A 22,764-nucleotide genomic window follows, 5' to 3' on the forward strand; every position below is an offset into this window, starting at 1 on the left:
AAAACGCCCTGGATGGGGTGGCAGGAGACATGATGTTCTCCTATTTGGAAAAAAAAAAGTTGACAATATGGCAGCCCAGAGCCTCTTGCAAGTGTAAGAAGGGCAGATCTATCTTCACAAGAGAACAAATAATTTACACTAATGTCCCTAGCTGAATCTCAAACCCCAGTTAATAATTGGCTGAAACATAATGGAAAATCATTTTCTAAAGGCAATGCTTAACATTTCAGAATGCAGCAAAACTGTATTTATACCACATTTAAAGTTCAAATGAAGGGCGCCTGGGTGGCTTAGTCAGTTAAGCGTCCAACTTTGCTCAGGTCATGATCTCTCATGGTTCGTGGGTTGGAGCCCCGCATCGGGCTCTGTGCTGACAAACAGCTCAGAGCCTGGAGCCTGCTTTGGATTCTATGTCTCCCTCTTTCTCTGTTTCTCTTTCCCCACTCATGCTGTGTCTCTCAAAAATAAAATAAATGTTAAAAAACATTTAAAAAAAAAGTTCAAATAAACGTCTCTTGTGAGACTATGCCATCTAAATTAGGATGTATACCATAAGTGTTGGGCTAAAACCAAACCAAACCAAACCAAACCAAAACCATGTATTATCTTGGGGCAGATTTAATGTAATTAACACACATTTCTTTGGAGCCAACACTTCAGGAACTTGTCAGCCCCGTATTGAGTTAGGCCCGTGCAACTGGCAAATGACATGAACCTCCTGATGGACCGTGGGCAGTTAGTACTGACCTTCCATCAGATACTCCCTCCATGGTCCTTCCTTCCTGGCCAACAGTATCTAGAGTTGAAGAGGGCTGGGTCTTCGGATGGGTCAAGGAGAGGATGGGTATGTTGGCTACAGCTTTGTTTTCACCTTTCAACAACCAGGTCCCTCTCATAGGGTTTGGGATCACAAATGGACAATTGGGCAGAAATGTAGTAAGTCTGAAGTGTTTACAACTGTTGCTGTGTTTCCTCAGGAAATTCTAAAGGAAAATTTAAGGATGTTTGAATTAGTTCAGAAACACCCATCACACTGGCCTCCCTTTGTTCCTCCAGCCAAGCCAGAAGTGACAACCTCTGGGGCAGGTAAGCCATTGGTCCGGGGCTCTTGGGCCAGCAGACCTAGGCGTAGCAGTTGTTTTATGAGGCAGAAGCAATGGTGGCCCATGTTTCCATGGAATGTATAATTTCCACTCAGCTGGTCTGATCAAGGAATGATGACTTTAATCTACTGAGGAACTGATACTTATCAATTTCCAAGAGGGGCAGTAGAAGAAAATGAGCTCCATGCAAAAGTTCCTTGCAAAGTCAAAATGCCTAGAACTTTCATGGTCTGGTTGAAAAAACAAACCAGAGGCCATGGGTGATTTGAAAGCTACCTCAAAGATTACAGAGTCTCATCCTCATCACTGTGAATAAGACTAGGTAATAAGTTCCATTATTTGGCTTCTTCATAAAGAATTTCTAGCACTCGTCAGTGGCCCCACCTGTGGGTCTCCTCTACACATGCTTTTCTGCAGCAAAATTATTAAAACGTGCACAGTCTTGGGGCATCTGGCGGGGGCTCAGTTAGTTGAGCATCCAACTTCAGTTCAGGTCATAATCTCACAGTTTGTGAGTTTGAGCCCCACATCAGGCTTTGTGCTGATAGTACAAAGCCTGCTTGGAATTCTCTCTGTCTCTCTCCCTCTGTCCCTCCCCGACTTGTGTTTGTTCTCTCTCTCTCTCTCTCTCTCTCTTAAAATAAATAAATAAATAAATAACTTAAAAAAAATTAAAACATGCCCAGTCTTAACTACTGAGTACCATATGGACCACTCCAACCTAAGTGTCAAGCTTTCTTCTTTTTCATTTCCATATCCTGATAGAATTCATCGACTCTACTGAGCAACTAGAGGAGTCTGACCTGGAGGAAGATTTCGAAATTCTGAGTGTATAGAATAATGGAACCTCATCTTGGTGATCTGTCTTCCACCTGGCACCAGAAGAACACGAAGCCCTTACATAACACTTTTCTAGTCAGCAAGTGCCTGATATGCCAACAGCATACAAACTTGATAGCAATCATGACTGAGCCAATCACCATTTCTCAGAAAACAAACAACAGCAACCCTTCCCCAGAATGAACTAGAACAATCATGGAATGTAGGAGCAGAAAGATTAGGAGCTGTCCCTTGCTTCCCAGCTTGTCTTACCTGGCCACTGCAAGTCTTCAGCTACTGAAATGAGAAGGTGGAGGTCAGACAGCAACTCCCACCTTGCTTCCAGCACCAGCAGAGGAGAGATGGTTACCCTGTGCTTCTTCACCCTTTCAGGTGTGACCTCTTTGGGGCTAAATACTAAGAAGCAATCTATTCTCTTTCTCTAATAATAAAGTGATTGCATCAGGGAGAGAAAGTTCTTGTTAAATTATTTGAATATGTGTTTTAAATAATTATAATTTACATCAAAAATGTGTCAAAGAAACTATATCAAATGTGCACTCATTGGCCTCCTTCCTATTTGAGGGAACCTCACCATTTGATGGGTTACTGTCACCGTCCTTACTGATGTTTTTTGTCAGATGTCACCCTATCCTTAAATCAAATCATGATCGCTTAAATCAGGGGTTGGCAAACTTTCTGTGAAGGGCCAAATAGTAAACATTTTGGGCTTTGCAGGCCACGTGGCCTCTGTCACAGCTACTCAGCTCTGCTGTTGAGGTGCAAAAGCAGCCAAAGACAGCATGCACACAAATGAACGTGGCTGTAAGCCAATAAAACTTTATTTACAAAAACAGGTGGCGAGCTGGATTTGGCCTGCAAGCTGTATAGTTTGCCAGTCACTGACTTAAATGTTGATTTGGGGGAAATAAAAAATTGTGTCTCAATTAGACTCCACTGTGGTTGGCAGTCATAATTAGAAAAAAATTATTCATGTGGTGACATTTAATCTTAAGTACATCAGATGCCATTCCAAACCACTTCAGGATGAGCAACAGAGTAAATCTTAAAATCTCTTCATCAAATTGGCTTTGCTAAACACTCTTTTTTGTGGATATACCTCAAGTCCAAGTGGTGTCTTCCCATTTTCGTCTCCTTACCTGTTAACTTGTGTGCATTTCACCTCCCTCCTCCACCAAGTCCCAAGGAAGGCCAGCAACACAGCTTGAAAGCTCACACAAAACCCAAGTTTGCTTTGTTTTGCTTGTATATTTAGGAACATTAGAACATTTGTCTCCTTAAATTCCATTTTATTCTTTTTTTTTTTCCCAGTAGGTAGTATATTACAGTGGTTCAAAATTCAAAAGGTGCAAAATGGTATGCAGTGAAATGTCTGTGTCTCCCACAGGTCGGTTCCCTTCCTGAATGCTCCCAGTGTCGTTACTCTCTTGTTTATTGGTCCAGAATATCTATATTCTGCATATACAAATATATGCATATATGTCTTAGATTTGGTTTCAACAACCTCGTTTCTCTACTTTCGATTTGTCTATAAAGGATCCTGTAGACCCAGAGTATAAAAACCCATTTCTTGAACTCTAGCCTGGATAGGGCTAAAAACAGTTATAGGCATATTTTGAAACAAGTTGTAGATTGGTTGCCTTCAGCCACTTGACTTTAATTGTATTTTTCCTGCCTCAGTGTTTTCTTGTAAAGCTCAGCTTGCATTAATAGGCTCAGGGCGGTGCGGGGGTGGGGTTCACAAATTGTAGTGAGACGGACTTTAGAAAAGTTTTCATCAAAGAATGTCAAAAGAGTCAAATGTTGATATTTAATTCCTTTTATTTGCAATGTACAAGGCTGGCACCATGCTTATTACTGAGATAGGAGGTGAAAGTAACAATAACACAGATTATACTGATTATGCTTGGTCTGTGTTGGCACAGTTTACATAATATTTAAGGAAACAGAATCAGCTGGAAGGAATCACCTCATGTCAACATAGCTAAGTATTCTGGGAAAGTGATAGAGGAAATGGTGAAAACACATCCCCTGAATAGAATACAATACACTTTATAGTCAACTTAGGTTTTCTTTAGGTCTGCCAACTGCTAAAGAGAGGAGTGTGCTAGATTTTTATGAGGTTTAAAACCGTATTAAAATTGTTTAACAGGCTACCTGTGAAAGAGCAGTTGGATGGACATTTTAATGGAAAGTCTCTAACAACAGCCTCAAAGCGCAAAGGACCCAACACACCGGATCTTCGATCTGCCACCTTGCACACATCTGGATGGCATTTGAAATAAACAGGGACTTCTGAGAAATTGGGCCAAGGGATTTGCCTTTGCCTTTTTGTTCCTGGAGTCAAAAGCAAAATTCACACCTCCTTACCCATCCACCTCTCTAACCCCAGCCTGGGAGAAAGGGCTGTGGTTCTCATTTCCCTTGGTGGGCCTGGATGCATTTGGGGCATCCTCTGCTCTACTCTGGACCAGGCCAAGTCCTAGGTCTCTGGCCGGGGAGGGAGCCAGCAAGGAGGAAGTGATTTGTCTATGACCCTATGAAGTTAATGAGCTCCCCTTCTAAGCATTATGGGGCCCAGTTGTGCTCACCCTCCAAGGAGGCAAAGCTCACCCCAGGCTACTGGCTGGCACCCCATTCCAGGTCTGCTGCCTGCCTAGACACAGTGCATGTCCTTGAAGAGTGAGAGCTTGCCCCATGCAGGCTTGAGCCATCCATGAACATTCAGCCAGAGGATTCTTGTTTTTAATGTGGAAACACTGTGTTCTGGTTTAAGCCAAATAATGCATGGTGCTCTCTGGACATAAAGAAATGACTTACCAGCTATTACAAAGATCTTTCTGATCAAGGCAGTGAGGAAAGCCAGTGGTCTAAGGAAGCAGTAGCCCAGTGGGTCTTTCTGAGGTAGCCATGAATAATCACACAAACATCGGAATCAAACGGTAGCACCAGGTTGACTGAAATGGGACAGCAGATCTCAGTAGGGTGAGCTCACCCATTGGGCCTGAGGGTTGGGGCGACCAGTGTCCAGTACAGCCCAAATGAGACTCCAACGTACAACTTGACAGGTGGGCAATAGGGCTTGGGCCTTCCTTCTTCAGATCGTTGGGGTTTGTGAGGTGACCGTTGTGTGGGGGAGGGGAGGGCAAGTGGCAGGGTGGCAGCCCCCCCCTACAGGCTTTTCATACACACCTGGCAGCGGCTGACCCGGGTATGGAGCTGCCCAGCCTTCAGTGTTTCAGATACAGGTTCCTCCCTAAACTGCTGCCTCTCTTCCACTGTTGTCAGCCAGAAACTGTACTTGTTGGCAAAGTAGTGGCAGGTGCCCCGGGCCCCACTGCACTCGATGAAAGGAGTGGCACGAAAATCCTCCAGGCAGGAGCCGGGTGAGACCAGGGACTGGCCCCCGCCCTCGGTGCCAGCAGCAGTGTGCTGAAACAGACAGGGTCAAGTGTGTGAGCTGCACCTGCCATGGGAGGTGTGGGCCCTTCTGAAACGCTGGGCTCTTGGCTCTGCCCCAGCATCAGGAAAGCTGTGTTATAGTACCAGCGTCCGCTCATCCCTCCTTTGTAGCTCCTCAGGGCCAGGAGCGGCCCCTAGTGCCCTCCTAACCCACTGCATTTGGACACTGGGTACATCTCAGCCAGCGTCTCCCAAACTGCCGCTGTCCCACTGAGTTTCAAGGTGTGTTCGCTGCCTCTCTGCAAATCTCCACAGACAAATAAGTCTGAGAAAGGCTGGATTAAGGAAGATGCAATAGATTTTGGAAAGCAGGTCTTCTCAGGGCCCTTGTCAACTCCCAGCCCTTGGTGGTGTACTCCAAGAGAGTGCACAATGCTCCACAAAGTGGTGAAACCACAGGCCCCTCCCCTAGCCTATCAATAGCACTCTGAGGTTACCTTTGTTAGAACTTCTTATGTTTTCAGTCTGCACCACCCCCTTCAGGGCAACATGCAGTGTGTTTTGCTTGCTGAGTACAAGTGGGCATCGCATTTGGCCTAATGTCCTGGCCCTCACTTCAGGGCTCCCTCTGCATACAAGGTCAGGATTTCCCCATCAGTGCCACTCAGCCAATAGTCTCCAGTCACTGTACCCACAGACAGTGGTCCCTGTGTCTCCACTCCCCATCCCCCCTCCTCTCTTCATGTCAGCTGGATTATTATCTGGACCACAAGAGGTGAGGAAGAGGCTTCATACACAGCCGGGTCAGCAAACGGCCAATGGGACAGATGGCCAAATAGGACGCTCAGGGATGGCATACTTTTTGGGACAGTTGGTCTCCATCTAAGTGACCTTTCCTGATAAATGCAGCATCAGAGTTTTCCTCGCTTTGATCCTCAGAAAACTTTCTAGAACAAACAACATGCTTCCCTGACTTACTAAATGGCAGACACTGTATATTTTACATTTTGCACATGACACAGCCTTATTGCTGTGAATGTTAGTTTTTGTGTTGGGCAATTGTGGAGGGGCCCCACACCAAGGGACACAGCTTGTGGAGTCCTTAGGCCACCTCTGAATCCTTTTCTCCCTCATTTCTTGTCTTTAGTAGGCATGTCTTATTGCTTCAAGATGCCATACTAGGCAGTCCAAATTCCCACCCTTATAGATCTTCAGGAAAATATAGATATTCTAGTATGATAGAATTATGTGTAAAGTAAAAGCAAAGAGATTCTGAATAAGATCTTAAGAGTGCTCCCATAAGCAAAACAGGTGAGATATTGTAAAGCTTTTGTAGCATTCCTTGTTGAAGTTCAGGGGCCTTTCCGACGTATTTCCCGGTCTGGGTGGTGGATAGGACAGAATGATAGGTGAGGTGATTCTATATTCCTTTGGGATAAGCTGCCCAATTCACATAGAGCAAAACGACGAAGGGCCTCATCTCAGGTACGTGCATCAATGTGAGGAAGCCTAAGGCTTTGGTGACTCTTCAAAGACACTTTCTCATCATGTCACCCCTGGCAATTTAGTAAAGAAGTTCTGGTGAGCCAGAGTACTTTGGTGGGTGCCACACTGGTTTTACCTGTGAGCTATTCTGGCCCTAAACCTGAATTTTTGCTCATTTAATGTCCCCTGATATTCACGGAATGTCATGGGAGGGACCTGATGCCTCCTTGGGCTTACAGACATTCTCAGCTCTTAGGAACATGACAGCCTTCCCACTGAGATGGAGAAGCAGCAAAAATCCCACCAATGAGGTACAAACACAGCGTGCCCTCATCTGAGTCTTTCATTAGGAGATGACAGTGGCCCGAGGGACCTAGGAGAGGGGGCAGAAGAGGAGAAATGTCCGTGCCCGGCCTGAGCAATGAGAGTATGTCCCGGCCTTCAGTGGGGACAGCCTCTCCCTCACTGTCCACCGGGATCGGGAGTTTCCTCCTTCCCTTGCTTGTGGCATAACTGAAGCAGGCATAGAGATGTTAGGGCCTTTGCTGGTGATTCATAGAAATTCTCATCCCTGGACCACTGAGTGCAAACTGCTCGATTCTATTCATAGAATTACCCATCATTTGTGCAGAGCTGAGCCTGCTTGGTCTTTAGTCAAGGCCAGACCAAGCATGTTCCTTCTTTTCAAATTCTGTGGTTTCTATCTCATGCTACTTGAGCCTGAGGACCAGCTTGAGGCACCCTCCCAGGTCTCCCTGCGGTCCATCTCTACACTGGGGAAAGGGGGCAGTGCAGGGCCTTACCATGAGGAAGGAGTACCCAATCCAGAGGCTGCGCCAGCCCAGGGGGCACTGCGGGATGGTGATGTCCTGGCTGTGCACAGCAATGGCTTGTGAGGGTGCCTCACACACAGAACAGCGGCTGATGTACTGGGGAATCTGGGTCTGGCCGACGGGCATCATGGGAATGGGGGCGGTGGTGGACAGCCAGTAGGATTTATCATTGCGCCCAGCATAGTGGCACACTTCGTTGATGTTGCAATAGATGAAAGGCATGGTACTGAAGCGGGGCAGGCAGGAGCCAGCAAATCCTGGGAGGAGAGAAGGTGGGCAGGAGCAGGTAAGGTCTGGCTGAGATTATCCCCAGGGCCATTAGGACTGGACTAAATGGGTTTACGTGCAACTGCCTGGACTGGAGCAGGGGTGCCTCTCCTTACAATCCTGGCACACTATACATACACTCAAGTCTGTGGGTCAAATCCTATTCTCAACGCACCAGGGAAGTTTGATAATGAAAAGAATCTTTTTTTAAGTTCATTTATTTTAAGAGACAGAGAGAGACAGACAGACACAAGCAAGCTCTGCACTGTCAGAGAGGATGGAGCCTGAAGCCAGGCTTGAACTCATGAACCATGAAATCATGACCTGAGACGAAATCAGATGCCTAACTGAGCCACTCAGGCACCCTGAAAAGAACGTTTTTATAAGCCATGTAACAACTCCCTAATTAACCTGCTTTGTAGAACTAGCATTTAATAGACCGAATCTGCTGTTCACAGTCTGCACACCTGTAGACAACACAATTAATTATTGGGTAATCACTGTTGCCCCACAGGTCATCTCATTATTACTACTACTAATCGCTAATGTTTAATGGATACCTAATATGCCAAACATTGTTCTAAGCAGTTTACATTGGGTGATTCATGCAACTCTTACACCACCCTATGAGATAGGTTCTAGAACTAGCTTTGTTTCCACTAAGGGGGAAGTGGAAGCTCAGAGAGGTTGAATAACTTGTCCAGGGTACCCAGCTAGTAAGTGGTAGAGTCAGGGATTAAAAACATTTTTTAAATGTTTTTATTTATTTTTCAGAGAGAGCACACACAACTGAGCAGGGGAGGGGCAAAGAAAGAGAATCCCAAGCAGGCTCTGCGATGCCTGACGTGGGGCTCAAACCCATGAACTTTGAGATCACGGCCTGAGCCAAGATCAAGAGTCAGACGCTTAACCCACTGAGCCACCCAAGAGCCAGGGTTTAAGCCTAGGTGTGCCTGATGCAACAGCTGGTGCTTGTTACCCACCACCAAACAGTGGGCCCACCTAGGGCTGGGAGGACTGAAAAGGGTGGCTCTAGGTCCTTGGGATAGATGGCCATGGCTGGTGTCAGAGCTGGTACTTACCCAGGTCCTGGTTGTGGGCTTTCTCCTGCCCCTCCACGAACAGCAAGCTGTAACCCACCCACAGCTGGCTCATCCCGACAGGACACAGGGGCACCTGTTCTGACTGGCTGTGCTTCACCAACGTGTAACCCACTCTCGCGCTCTGCCCAGGCATTCCAGCCGTCCCGAAGGGACCCTTCTTCCCTGGAGCTCCTGAGAGGGAGAGAGCAGAAAAGGGGCGAGCCAGTCATAACAGCAGCTACTGACGCTGTGCTGAGCATTGAGCAGGGCACATTGTATACACACACGTGTTAGCTCACCGGATCCCCTTATCACTCCAGTTTGTAGATAAGGAAACAGGCTCAGAAGTCCCACAGCTGGTAAGCGGTAGACCTGGAATGCCAACTCAGAGGAATCCAGCTACGGAGTCCCGTGTTTGAAAAAGCATGCTATCCAGCTTCCCTCCCACGGTCACCTGGCCTTGGGTCCTCTACAAGGGGATGAGGGGGCGGAGGGGGCTACTTCTTGGACCCTGCAGGCTCTCACAGGACATAACTAAGTATACCTGCTGAATCTGAGGCAGCAATAGCAGAATTAGGGTTGGCAGGACAAAATCACACCCTCTCTCCCGCCCATGCAACGTGGCTAGTTAATCACACCACTTTCCCACCGAGCCTTGGAAATGTTCTCTACTCAGGACAACTGGTTTGCCATCTCTGATATAAAATGGGAGCTAAGTAGCGGCCATACGTTATCTCGAATTTTCTTGTCCCTTGAATCATCCCCTGCCCATCCATGTCAGAATCTGTGGGCAGAATATGGGCAGTGAGGGGCAGGGGTAGGGCATACTAGAGTATAGTCACAGCTCTCAAGAGCTGGAAGAGAACCCAGAAAAGGATTTGAAAGAGTCCTTTGCCTTCCAGAATGTAGGGCTCTAATCCTTCACAGGCTCAGAGGTGGGTGGGAGCGAATGGAATACAGTTCGGTTTTCCAGGCTCTTCGTAGTGCCAAACTTTACTGCCAGGTTTCCTGTTTCTCAGCTGTGAGATTCTGGCTCACCCGAAGGCCTCATACCCTCACAGAAACCCTCTGCTCCCTAGTGCTGACATCACCAGACCTTCGAGTCCTGGAGGGCCTTGCAGTCCAGGGAGACCAGGATCACCAAGAGGCCCAGGTGGGCCAATGAGTCCGTTGAGACCATCTTTTCCAGGGATGCCAGGTAATCCTTTGGAGCCTGCAAGGAGACAAGGCTCACAGCAGCGTACTCAATGGGGGAGGTCCAGAAGAGCCACCCCAGAGGAAAAGGACTCATGTGTCATGCCCAGGACTCACCAGGAGAGGGCGCACTGGCCATCATTTTAGAGCCCTCAGAGCTGAGCCTCCCGGGGCTAGTCCTTAGATGGAGTCTGGACATCTGTCCTGGGACCACCACTCTGAATTTAGCCTTTCTGAGCCGCCTCACACCTATTTCCTCCTTCCTTCCTCTCCTCCTCCCAGCGACGCATACAATGCACAGAACCTGCCAGCGTCCCTTGTCAGAAACGAGGACCCCTAGGCCCAGAGAAACTACTAACTTACCCCAGTTGGTGCAAAGCTGGGATTGGAAGCTGGGTTTCCTGTCCCCCCAGCCCTGGGCTTTCTCCATTGCTCTTTATCCCCCACCACACTCTTACCTTCCCTCAGCAGCACATGAGAGAGGGACAAGCCGGCTGGAGTAGTTGCTATGCTCTGCCCACATATTCTCTAAAGCCAAGTAGAACTGCTGACCCAGCTGGCCCCCCTTCCTGGCAAGAAGCTTCATGAAGGACCAGAGGAGATGCTTGATGCGGGTGCCCCCTTGGGGCTGGAGTTCCCAGCCAGTAGCTTCAGCTTCTCAGCCAAGGCTATCTTAGCTCCCTGAGAAGTCCCCTTTCTCTGGTGCTGGTGCCCTCCTTACCTTGTAGGCCTACAGGGCCTTGAACCCCAGGGTCTCCCGTGAGGCCAGGGATGCCATCCATGCCCGGTTGACCCATGGGTCCAGGAGGAACCTGGACAGCTTCTGCAATTGGTGTTTGTCCAGGAGCACCCCGGGGTCCGGAAAAGCCTGCAGGCAAGCGGGGGACATGGAAATAGCAGGTAAAGGCAAAGGAGGCATGGGTCCCCAGAAGCCTTCCTTTCCACCTCACAATCACCAGCTTTCTACTTTTCCTGTCCCCCCTGCCCCACCCCACAGTGCCTATTAGATACCTCTGGGGTGACTGCCACCATGCTTTACACAATGTCCCCCTTACGGATCTATCTCCCCAGTGAACTGGGAGATTCTTGAAGGCAGGGAATGGGTTATATTCATCTTGTTTCCTCAGGACCCAGCACAGAGACTGGTACATGGTAGGCAAGTCAGGAAATGTTTGTTGCAAATAAGGTGGGCTGAGCTTTGGCTCAGGGCTGGGATGGTTGGTTTATTCACTTACTGGTCAGAGAACAGGGCCAAGGAGGCCAAGGGGATGCATCCAACCTCAGAGATTCAGTTGGCATCACAGCCTAGGACCCTGAGCCTGGCCTGCTGGTTTACTAAGAGAAGCCAAACAAGTCAATTCACTTACTAATTCATTGAACAAATATCTCAAGTGCCTACTATGTGCCACACCCTGGTAGATTAAGGGATGGAGGAGTGAATAAGACAGACCCGTTATGGGGATTATGGTCTGGTGATAAAGATGAAAAATGCATAACCTGACAAATACCATTAGTCTTACTGCAAGTTGTGAGAAGTGCTACAAAGGAAATGAACAGTGCAGTGACAGCGACAGGGAGCAGAGGGCGCTATGGAGTGGAGAACCTGTTTAGAAAGAGTGACAAGTGGCCCCTTACAAGCAGTGACATTTAAGCTGAGGCCATTAAGGAATAGAAGGTGTGGGGCGCCTGGGTGGCTCAGTCGGTTAAGCATAGGACTTTGGCTCAGGTCATGATCTCCCAGTTCATGATTTCAAGCCCCACATCGGGCTCTGTGCTGACATCTCAGAGCATGCAGCCTGCTTCAGATTCTGTGTCTCCCTCTCTGTCTCTTTCCTGCTCGCTCTCTGTCTCTCTCAAAGACAAACAAACATTAAAAAATTAAAAAAAAAAAGAAGGACCTGGGGGGCAGAGGGGCAAGAGTATTCCAGGAAGTAGAACTAGCATGTGCAAAGGCCCTGCAGTCAGCCCTGCAGAAAGAGGCTTGTGTGGCAAGAACAGGAACACAAAAGAAGAAGGGCTATGATGAGGATGAAGAGGGAGGTATCACATAGGATTTTGTGAGCCATAGTTTATTCCTATGCTATGGGAGGCCAGGGGGTGATTTATGTTTTTTAAGATCCCTCTGACCACTTTGTGAAGAAATAATTGTTGGGGGAGATGCACAACAGAGGAGGAAACAGAGAGATCAGGTAGCAAGTCACTGCAGTGATTCTCACGCAAAATGTCAGTGCCTTGGACCTGGGTGGCAGCAATGGAGGTGCTTAGAGGTGAGCAGATGCGAGGCACAGTTAGGAGACGTGACCCTCAGGGCTTGCTAATGGATTGGGTGCAAGCGAGGGGGATGGTGGTAAAGGATGGAGAGTGTCGTTCTTCCTTTCTGGATTGAGGAAATGGGTGAGTGGTGATGAGTGCAAACCCAATGCCTGCCGATGCAGAAAGAATGTGGAGGGGAGATCAGTGGGCTGGACCCATGGTGGCAATGGTCTTCAGTCCTGGGAGCTGATGGAGGCAGAGATATCCTCAAGGTGGAGAAATAGCCTCCAGGGAGGAGCTTCATCCAGCTGCCCCAGACATCCAGGCTTTCTTAGCGTGAGTCCTATAGGACAATTACCCTCAGACCCATCCCTTGAGGGAGCTCTGGATCAGCTGGGTACATGTTCTTAACTCACCTCTTGGCCCTGCCTTCCCCTTCATCCCGGGAAGTCCTGGGTCTCCAGGTGGCCCAACCTTGCCTGGAATCCCCATGAAGCCAGGCTCACCTCTCATGCCTGGTAAAGTCCAAAGGAAAGCAAGTCAGGGCCTGACATGGTGGTGCTGGTGGGGGTTGGAGGGGTTGAGACTAGACAGATTTGAGGGAAAGAAGAACATTCTTAGCTGGCCTGTCTTCACAGGGCTGCAGGACAGAGCTGTCTCTAACTGCAGACTGGGTAAGGGCCCAACAGCCAGCCAACCAGCCATACCTTTCAGTCCTAGCTCTCCAGGAAGGCCAGAGAAACCTGGAATTCCTTGGTCTCCCTTGGGCCCTTGACGGCCAGGAATTCCAGGGAAGCCAGGGTCTCCAGGGTCACCTTGATCAGAGGATAGCCCAGGGGGCCCTGGGGGCCCTGGAGGGCCTGGGCGGCCTAGGGATAAGATCAGAGAGTAATGAAGGCAGGTGAGAAGGAGGTGGCCACCACTGAAGGCCTCGGGGCTAATAGCAAGCCAAAGCCTGTTCCCAGGGCAGAGAACATTCCTTTGCTGCATCTGGGGTCCCAGTGCCTGGACCTTCCCAAACCCTTTTTGCAAATACAGCCCTTTGCAGTCCCCCGTGTCCCTGTTGGGGGAGGGACATGAGGCCATGCAGGCCCATGCACATCCAGCAGTAGGAATGGGGCTGGACTGTATTAGGATCTCCCCAAACTGCGGACAGAAGGCAAAGGCCAAACCTCTTTTGGGCTTCCTGTCTTTACCTCGCTCTCCATCTAGGCCTGGTCGCCCGGGTTCGCCAGGCTGTCCTCCTATGAGTGAAGGCAAGGAGAGGCCTGGGGCACCGGGCAGACCAGAAGGTCCCTGGAAGCCTGGGAAACCTGCAAATAATAAATAAAAGGGGCTGCATGGGCTTCGTGTGGCCAAGCTCTCAGAGAAAATGGAAATTAAAGCAGAAAAAGTGGAAGCGGCTAGATAGGGGGCCAGACCGGAGAACGCCAGCAGAGGGCGCTCTCCCTTCAGTCTCCCTTTGCAGCCGGTAGAGGAACACGGGTCTCACACACGCTGACACACAGGGTCTCAGCGACTCCGGGTTCCCTGTGCCCCGTCCCCCGCCGACAGCAGGCGCCGTAGTTCATGGGGATGGACCTTTGGAAAGTTCTAGCTCCCAGCGTCGCTGGAAATGAAAATATTTTAGACAGATTTCCCTCAAACCGGGAAGAAAAGAAAGTATGACTGCAGCACCTGGAACTGAAGTCACATTTTCATTAAATTAGCCAGTTATGTCTGATGGTGCCCAGAGAAGGTTACAAACTGAGGTGAGGCACCGGCTCCAGCGAGTCCGAACAGACACCTGCTGGGTCAGAAATGGAGGTTGCAAGGACACTGTGACTCCCAGTGTCTTCTAGGGCTAATTTCTGGGTCTTCTAGGCAAACTCAAAAATGCTTTTATAGGTAATTCATGATACCAGCTGAGTGCTTGCTTAATTGCCAATAGAACAAATTTGTCTACACTAAATCCCTTCCCCCTTTTTGGTCAAAGAAAAAAGCCATTTATTAGAGTAGATACAAGAATACTTGTTTGCTCACGTTTTAATACTGCGTGTTTTATATTTGCGGAGCGATGTCTACTATAATGTTCAAAACCAAAAAATTTCAACTGCTTAGGGAAGATTTATTTAACATTCACACGTCAACTACATACATGGAAACTATATGGGAAAACACATCGAAGCCATTGATACAAATGTAGAAGTCCATATTATACTTCTAGTATGAAAGAGATGTATTTATTATTTTGGTATCTTCTAGAAGAAATTCAAATGAAGAGAAATAGATTCACACTGGTTGATAAAGTATTCTGGGGGTTGAGATGATTTTTGTTTGTTTGTTTGTAACAATAAAATCCAAAAAGATTAGTGTGGAGTTATATTTTTCTGACAAGGAAAGCCAAAAATATTAATGTTGAGTTTCTCATATTTAAGTAAAGAAATGGCAAATCCATAAAAACGTGTAAAGAAAGATGGCAGATTGGTTAATTCAGGTGTTTTTTTAACAGCTCATTTGTTAACTGAAAGTTGAGGAAATATAAAGAATAAAAAAAGAAATTTCAAGAAAAATCTCCAATTATTATAGATCTGGAAAAGAAACAAAAGGAAAACAAAAAGAAAAACTAGCTTCAAAGTCACATGGTGCTACTTTTAGTATGGTCAGTTATGTCTCGATGAACCTTTGAAGTATTTTTCTTTTTCACAAGGGTAAAAATCTGAAAAGAAAGACATATTGTTTTTTTTTCCTGAAAATATACCTTTATATATAATACATATCTATGCTGAAATTAAGCGAAAACCAATAAATAAGACATCATATAGTAGTGTGGGCAGCACACAGATTGTTAGAAGCTCCCATAGCAGTTTTTGGAGCTGCCTTCTCTTTTTACCTGTTTCTTGATTTTAGAATTACACCAATATATCATTAAACCTGAAACAGAGGTACTTCTGATCTCAAGTAGTAAAAAAAAAAAAAAAAAAGAAAGAAAGAAAAGAAAAAAGAAAAAAAAGCTCGCATATTTCTTTAAGAATGAGACACTTTAAATGAGCACATGAAAATGCACAATGGCATGTTTTTCCAACTCATTTCGGTGTCAGAGACTTAAAATAATCCCTAGGGGCACTTGGGTGGCTCAGTTGGTTAAGTGTCCAACTTCAGCTCAGGTCACGATCTCATGGTTTGTGAGATGGAACCCCGCATCGGGCTCTGCTCTGACAGCTCAGGGCCTGGAGCCTGCTTCCGATTTTGTGTCTCCCTCTCTCTCTGCCCCTTCTCCTCTAATACTCTCTCTCAAAAATAAACATTTAAAAATTCATAAAAAGACAGAAAACCCTAAATACACAAATGCAGCTTCTAAATATTTAGTGCAAATATGAAAATGAATGGCATAATTCAGAATTATTTAGATAAAGGTATTACAGGGACAAGGATTGCTTTTGGAAGTTTGCTTAGGGGTAAATCTTCATTTTACACTGATTTCTATGATCATGTCAGAGATAGGTTCCTCTGGGGGGGGGGTATGATATTTGCTGTATACTTTTAAAACATTGTTTTAATTAGATACTGAGAAGAGCAGAAGAATATTTATAAATCATAAGTAAAAAATAACCCAGATACAATGAACACCTCTGTTCCAATGACCCAATTTAAGAAAAAGAAGATAACATTACCTTTGAATTTCTGTGCATGCCCTTTACAGATCCTACCCTCTTCCTTGACTCTCGGGGGCAACCACTCCTGAATTTTGTGTTCAGCACCCCCACGCTTTGCGCATGTATATCTGTGTCCCTAAACAATATATTGGTTGTTTGCATTTATTTATAAACTTTTAACAGTGGGATCATACCCAACGTATTTCTCTGCGACTTGCTTTTTTTTTTTTTTAATCAACATTATGTTCCTAAAACGTATCCATCTTGACATGTGCTGTTTACTGAATTTGTAATTGTGATTTTTATTACCTCAGACAGTGAAAGGAAATGGATAATTTAATGGCCAGGCATTCATAGTCAAGATTTGAAAACATCTGGGTTTTGCTTCTATCTGAGTCCCCTCTTTGCTACCTCCTGTGAAAGAAGCCACACGATCTCCCTACAGGCTCAGGCAGAGTTTGAGCTTTCCCTCTGGAGAAGCTGCTGGCTTTCAGAAAAGAACAGGTTTGTCCAGACCAAAGGAAAGAGTAAATGCAGACAGAGCAGATGCACCAATATAAAATCCAGCAGAAAATGAATTAATGTAGGAATTAGATCCTGGAAAACATACACACATTATACAACCATGCACATAAACAAATAAAATGTGGTAGGACCTCAAGCCCTAGAACTATAATAGAGGAGCAGAGCATTTTGCAAACATGATTTCCTCAGGTACCATGCAATGATATACTGGGCAACATTTCTTGAGTACTTACAATGTGCCAGGTGCTGCACTAAGTGCTTTTATACGTATTACCTCACTCCTCATTGATTCTCCACCAAACCTGTGCAGTAGATTCTCTTATTATGCCCATTTTACAGAAAAAGAACATTAAAAGTTCACTGGGAATTGAGGGACAAGTAACTTCCTTGTTCAAGGTCATACAGCTAGTGAGACGTAGAGCTGGAATTTGAATCCAATGGTCTGATTTCAGAGCCCATACTCCTAGCTGTGATGCTACATTGAATTCATTTCCTGTTTTACATTGAGTGCAATGTATATGGGTCTTCAGAACATTTCTGAGGAGAGTTAAAGAATCAGAATTAATTCTATTTGTGAGGTGGGTAGAGGGAGGCTCAGAAAGAGACTTCAGAGGATATGATGAGTCAGGGGCCAAGATCAGGGCAAAACCTGTTTGCTAGTAACCTATGAATCCTAATTGAGTGCTTGTGTGTGCCTGTCCCAGGGAGACATTTATCCTCTTAGTCTTGGGCTCCTTCTAGCAGCCGCACTGTCTTCTCAGGGCCTCGGGAGGGCGATCCACGCTGGACATTGAGGAACTTCTGGCAAACCTCTTGCTAAGTGGACAAGCCCTGTCCCTCGGGGCCATTAATCTCAGGCTTTGGCCAAGTGGGCAAGACAGACCCTGAGGTTAATAAGGGAGAGCAGGAGGGAACTCACTAGACTATTCCTTGACACTCCTTCCAGGAAAGCCCTAGCATTGTAGCATGGCCTCCCTTCTCTTTCTCAGAAGTCAGTTCCACTGGGTTCTGAGATCCCCAGAAGTGTGAAGACATGCACAATCCCCAGTGAACTCTTAACTCTCAACCCTGTAAGCCACATGGTCCTGATGAGCCCCAGCTTTGGCTCCCTAGCCAGGCCTTACTCAACTTCTATAAGGCCTGACTTGGGCCCACTTACCTCGACCACCTCTCTGTCCTTTCACTCCTGGCTTCCCTGGGGCTCCGATGCCAATTCCTGGAGAACCTTTTTCCCCTTTGGGACCAGGCAGGCCAGCTGGCCCAGGCACACCGGTTATACTAGGTCCTAGGAGGAGAAGCAGAAAGAGGAGGACAGAACTCAGTGCAGGTGAGGCCTTCATGCCTCGCTCACTTGCTGGAGGCCTGCCTGACATACACGAGAAGCTGAATACTGACAAAACAGGAAGGAGAGTTCATTCTGGATAGAAGGACAGACTTTCTTCCTTTCTCCACAAATCAAGGCACCTCAAATTGGGGGCTGGCAAGGAGATCCATGAGTTTAAGGATATAGGATACACCACAGTTGAGAACTCATGGCCAGTCCTTGCCAGCCTTCTGGAAGAATTGGCACTCTCCTGCTTGCCCTTGAGGATCTTCCTAACCTGGAGTTCCATGGGTTCCCTTGGTTCCTGGAAGCCCATTCAGTCCATGTAAACCAGGAAGTCCAGGGAAACCTGAGGGGAGAGAAGATCAGAAATGGCTCCAGCAACTCTAAATCAGGAAGGGTCCGCAAAAGGTCTTGCCCCCAAGGGCACTGCAAAGATTGCGGTCTTCCTAGAGGCATAACTTAAGGCCCTCAGGAAGACTGAACCACCCCTAACCTCCACTCTCCACCTTTGCTTTTCCTGACTCTCAGTAGAAACCAATACAGCTTTAAGAGCAGGGTGGTAGATAATTACATATCTTCAAGAATGCCAAGTGGCAATGCCAAGGTCTTGAGTTGCCAGCTCCCAGAGACTCACTGCCCAATCTTGAAGTCAGGGAAAGGCTATATATACCAGGACAACAACTTTCCTTGCTAACTCTTCTCTCCATGGATTCCATGTTCTCCTCTTCCCATTCTTGCTTGACCTCCATTCCTCCTCCTCCTCCTTCCCCCTTCCCATTATCTATCACATGGCCCCATCAATGACTCCCCTGGATGTGGCTTGCCCCAGATAGTGTCTCGCAACATAAAGTAGTTGCTGTTCTTTTTTTTTTTTTGGTGGGGGGGGGGAGCAGAAACCCTCTCCCCACTTCCTCCTCTAAAATACATACCTTTGGTTCCTATTAGGCCGGGGGCTCCCAGGGGCCCAGTGGCCCCTGGATGGCCTGCAGAACCCGGTAGCCCTGGATTTCCTCTCATGCCTGCAATCCCAGGGAGTCCTGAAAATGAAAGCAAGGTAGCGGGTCAGAAAGGGTCATGGCTTAAAGCTAACCCTTACTTTATCAGAGTAAAGTCGTCCTGTTGCACAATACCTGGGGAGCCAGGAAGGCCAACATCTCCAGAAATACCAACTTTGCCATCTTCACCTTTGCTTCCTGGGAAACCCACGTCACCAGCTAGTCCATCTTTTCCTTTCACACCTACAAAATCAAGAAAGATGCTGAGTGATTAGGCCACATTTTGGGCAATGTATTTCTCCAAGGGAGGGAGGGAGTGAGCAGGAAGGTGAAGCCATTTGACCTGCCAAGAGAGCTAGGTCCAGTGAAACGACTCTGAAAATGATGGTGGCAGCTGTAACTTCCCATTTGAAAGGTGCTGCCCGCTAAGGATAGTAAACTTGTTCTCGAGTGCCCCCAGAAGTAGGAGCAATGGGTAGAAATGTTCAAGAAACTGTTTAGATAACAATAAACTAAGGAGATGGACGCCATCATCTCAAAGGTCTTATTAGACTTATCTCCATGAGTCTTGAAGGAGGAGCAGGCTAGTTTGCTTGGGGAAGCTGTGGGCTGCCAGTCAGGTAGGAATTTTTCTGCATTGGACTTGAAGAACTTGCAGAACTTGGGGTAGACCTCCCAAGTTCCTCCTGATCCTCAGTGTGAAGGAGTCTGTGAAACACATGAGGTCAAAAGTACAGTGGACTTACCTTTAAACCCAGATTCCCCAGGTTGTCCCTTGAGTCCCAGGCTACCGGAAATTCCAAGGGTCTGGCCTTGATCTCCTGGGGATATAAAGATATTGTTCAAGTGGTCAGGAGAAGCTATAGCTCATTTTGTAGCAGAGATCTTTTGATGGCAAAACCTTTTCAGATTCCATGTAGACAGAGGAGATCTTTGACAAAAGTATGCAGTGGGTAGAAGGTAACCAATCGCCAAAAAAAGGCTGGGATGCTCTCAGCCTACTGGCAAGAAATGCTGCTACAGGAAGCATATCTCCACTGGGAAGACATTGCTAGTTTCAGTATGGGCAGGGAAGATGATAGAAGGAGGGGCATCAGAACATCACCAGAATGGAACAATGATGGCAGCAAGGATGGGAACTTTTCCTGCCCAGTGGGCTGGGTTCAACAGGGGAAAAGACTGTCTAGAGCCGAGGTTCTCCTCTGTTGCTGAGTCTGGAAGGCACGTGGGTCAAACCACTGTTTGTCACATGTCTATGAGGAGCAGAGACTGCAAATGGGGTTTGGCCAAAGGGGAAATGTAAATCAATTCACTTTCCTTTAAACACAGAGCTTCCTTCCAGAAGAGCCCTGCACCTGCTAGAAATCCACCTTGCTCTGGAAAAACACATTAAAAGAGAAAACGCTTCTCACCTTTTGAACCTGGGAGACCAGATGCTCCTGGGAGTCCGGGAGCTCCATTGAGACCCTGTGAACCCTTTGAAGCAATATGTAAATCATTATTTCTGCCCACTGCTCAGGGCCTCCCATGCTCTCACCCGCCCCCCCTCCCTGAACTGCTGCCTGTACGCTGTGGCAGGGGTGAAGTGGGTTGCGGGGTGGGGGGCATCCTCCAGAAGGGAAGGTGATGAGCAAAGGGTAGAAATGCATACTCAGATGTTTTAGGGGAGGGATTCTTTCTGCAGATGAATCCTGGTCTCGTCATTCATCACTTCCCAATGCCTATCCAAATTGGAATCTTGGGAAATCAGGTGTGGCTGTTCTGGCAAGTCTCTTACAAAACACAGGACGTGACAGTCAGGCCGGGTACTGCAGGTGCACTCTGGAGCCATTATGCACAAGAGGAAGTATTGCTTCACCATGCAGAGCTACAGCCCTCAGCCACAGATTCTGTAAGCTGTGGCTTCCTGCAAGGAACCAGTTAGCAGGCTGTATGTGTGTATACTGGAATCTGAATTTGGGCTAATGTTACCATTTTCACAGGGTAAACTGACTTTATGACTAATGTCCAACACACTATCAGAGTCTGGGAAGTGGGCATGTCAGCTGCTATCAGTATAGTTATTCCTCTGCTATCTGGTATAGTTTTGATTTGTTGCGATGTCCCTACTAAAGACATACACTAGCTAGTGCCTTGGGTGGGAGTCTAAGCTCTGGACCAGGTCACTGTGCTCACTGACCCACTACCTAGGATACCTCCTACATTTGCCTTACTTTTTCTGCACATTGGGATATCTGCTAATTCTGAGCCTTTGCTCATGTTGGGACCCCTCCCACTTTGACTCCATTCCTCTTAGTGCATGAGTAGCAAGGACCATCCAGCTGAGAATGATTTCTTTTGCAGTTGCTTCAGGGGTGTGTGTGTGTGTGTGTGTGTGTGTGTGTATGTGTGTGTGTGTGTGTGTGTGTGTGTGTGTGTGTGTTCTCTCCATCAGATGGACTGACATCTTTAAAGGACAGGGACTTTGGGGCACCTTGGAGGCTCAGTTGGTTAAGCATCTGACTCTTGATTTCAGCTCAGGTCATGATCACATGGTTTGTGAGTTCAAGCCCCACATCAGGCTCTGCACTGACAGTGTGGAGCCTGCTTGGGATTCTCTTCTTCTCTGCCCTCCCCAGCTCGTGCATGCTCTATCTCTCAAAATAAATAAATAAACTTAAAAAGATAAATAAAGGACAAGGACTTTGCCTGTAAGGAGCACAGGTGTTCTGTGACCTAGTTCATTCAGCCCCTTCAATACTGCTACAAGTATTGCTACTACTTATTTTTTTTTTTTTTAATTTTTTTTTTTTTCAACGTTTATTTATTTTTGGGACAGAGAGAGACAGAGCATGAACGGGGGAGGGGCAGAGAGAGAGGGAGACACAGAATCGGAAACAGGCTCCAGGCTCTGAGCCATCAGCCCAGAGCCCGACGCGGGGCTCGAACTCCCGGACCGCGAGATCGTGACCTGGCTGAAGTCGGACGCTCAACCGACTGCGCCACCCAGGCGCCCCTTGCTACTACTTATTTAGAGCCCACTATTTGCCAGATACTGTGCTAATTGCTTTACACATATCATCTCCTTTAATCCTCACTGCTGTCTGAAGGAGGTTTGAATATTGTTCCCATTTTGTGCATATGAGAAAAGTGAGGCTCAGGCAAGTTAAGCCATATGCAAAGAATCATAGAGCTAATGAGCCATGGAGCTGAGACTCAAACCCAAATGCATCTCATTGCTACCCCTACTCTACCATCCTGCCTTTTAAGAACCCAGACAAGCTGGTTTGATTATTTGCCAATCGTTGCCTTGCATGGAAGCAGCAATGACCTTCCTGAAATCAAAAAATATCCAGAGGCCTGTACCAAATCCTTATGATGTGCCAGGCTCAATGAGTGATACTGGCAGAGGGGTGCAAACAAAAGAGCAGGTAAGGCAGTTCTTGTTCTCAAGTCCTAATGACCTCATTGAGGAAATCAGACCCATGCAGAACTGATTGGGATTCATATAAGCAGTGAGAAATGCAGCATGCCAGCAGGGAGGAAGCTCAGGGACTCCTGGAGGAATGGGTGCCTGGGCTGGGGCCCAGAGCATGGGTAGGCATTGGGCAGTTAGCTGCAGAGTAGCAGGCTCTGGCACACAGGAGAGACAACATGAACAAAGGCCCAGAGGCAGGGACATTCAGGAGAGGGTGGGAAGACCTGTCAGGCTCAATGAGAGGACTCTGTCCAGGATGAGCTGGGGGAGGGGTCTGGGAAGTGGGCTGGGGCCAGAAAGATGGGCAATAGGGCCATGTCCCCCTGCTATGGAGGCCCTTCCCTGGTGGAGAGACAAAGATCTGGG

At 47.2% G+C, this 22,764-nt stretch overlaps 2 protein-coding genes across 4 annotated transcripts in view; one reads left to right on the plus strand and one right to left on the minus strand.

The window, feature by feature from the left end:
- Nucleotides 1-2,391, plus strand: part of ATG4A (autophagy related 4A cysteine peptidase) — a 57,566-nt gene extending 55,175 nt beyond the window's left edge. The window contains exons 12-13 of the mRNA XM_030305703.1: nucleotides 978-1,086; nucleotides 1,869-2,391. Of these exons, the coding sequence (XP_030161563.1) occupies nucleotides 978-1,086; nucleotides 1,869-1,939 (180 nt within the window). The 3' untranslated portion in view covers nucleotides 1,940-2,391. The remainder of the gene's footprint in view (nucleotides 1-977; nucleotides 1,087-1,868) is intronic.
- Nucleotides 2,392-3,746: 1,355 nt separating this feature from the next.
- COL4A6 (collagen type IV alpha 6 chain) overlaps nucleotides 3,747-22,764 on the minus strand; it is a 318,514-nt gene continuing 299,496 nt past the window's right edge. For 2 of the 3 annotated variants that reach the window (XM_030305618.1, XM_030305619.1), the window contains 14 exons: nucleotides 20,354-20,417; nucleotides 19,688-19,762; nucleotides 19,077-19,184; nucleotides 18,876-18,983; nucleotides 18,221-18,292; nucleotides 17,779-17,904; nucleotides 13,656-13,772; nucleotides 13,167-13,328; nucleotides 12,876-12,974; nucleotides 10,928-11,074; nucleotides 10,109-10,225; nucleotides 9,013-9,204; nucleotides 7,634-7,920; nucleotides 3,747-5,375 (listed from right to left, as the gene is read on the minus strand). In XM_030305618.1, coding sequence (XP_030161478.1) covers nucleotides 5,115-5,375; nucleotides 7,634-7,920; nucleotides 9,013-9,204; nucleotides 10,109-10,225; nucleotides 10,928-11,074; nucleotides 12,876-12,974; nucleotides 13,167-13,328; nucleotides 13,656-13,772; nucleotides 17,779-17,904; nucleotides 18,221-18,292; nucleotides 18,876-18,983; nucleotides 19,077-19,184; nucleotides 19,688-19,762; nucleotides 20,354-20,417 — 1,935 coding nt within the window. In that variant the 3' untranslated portion in view covers nucleotides 3,747-5,114. The other variant, XM_030305620.1, reaches the window with a different exon arrangement.

The sequence above is a fragment of the Lynx canadensis genome, chromosome X (assembly GCF_007474595.2).
Source record: "Lynx canadensis isolate LIC74 chromosome X, mLynCan4.pri.v2, whole genome shotgun sequence".
In the NCBI taxonomy this organism is placed as follows: Eukaryota; Metazoa; Chordata; class Mammalia; order Carnivora; family Felidae; genus Lynx; species Lynx canadensis.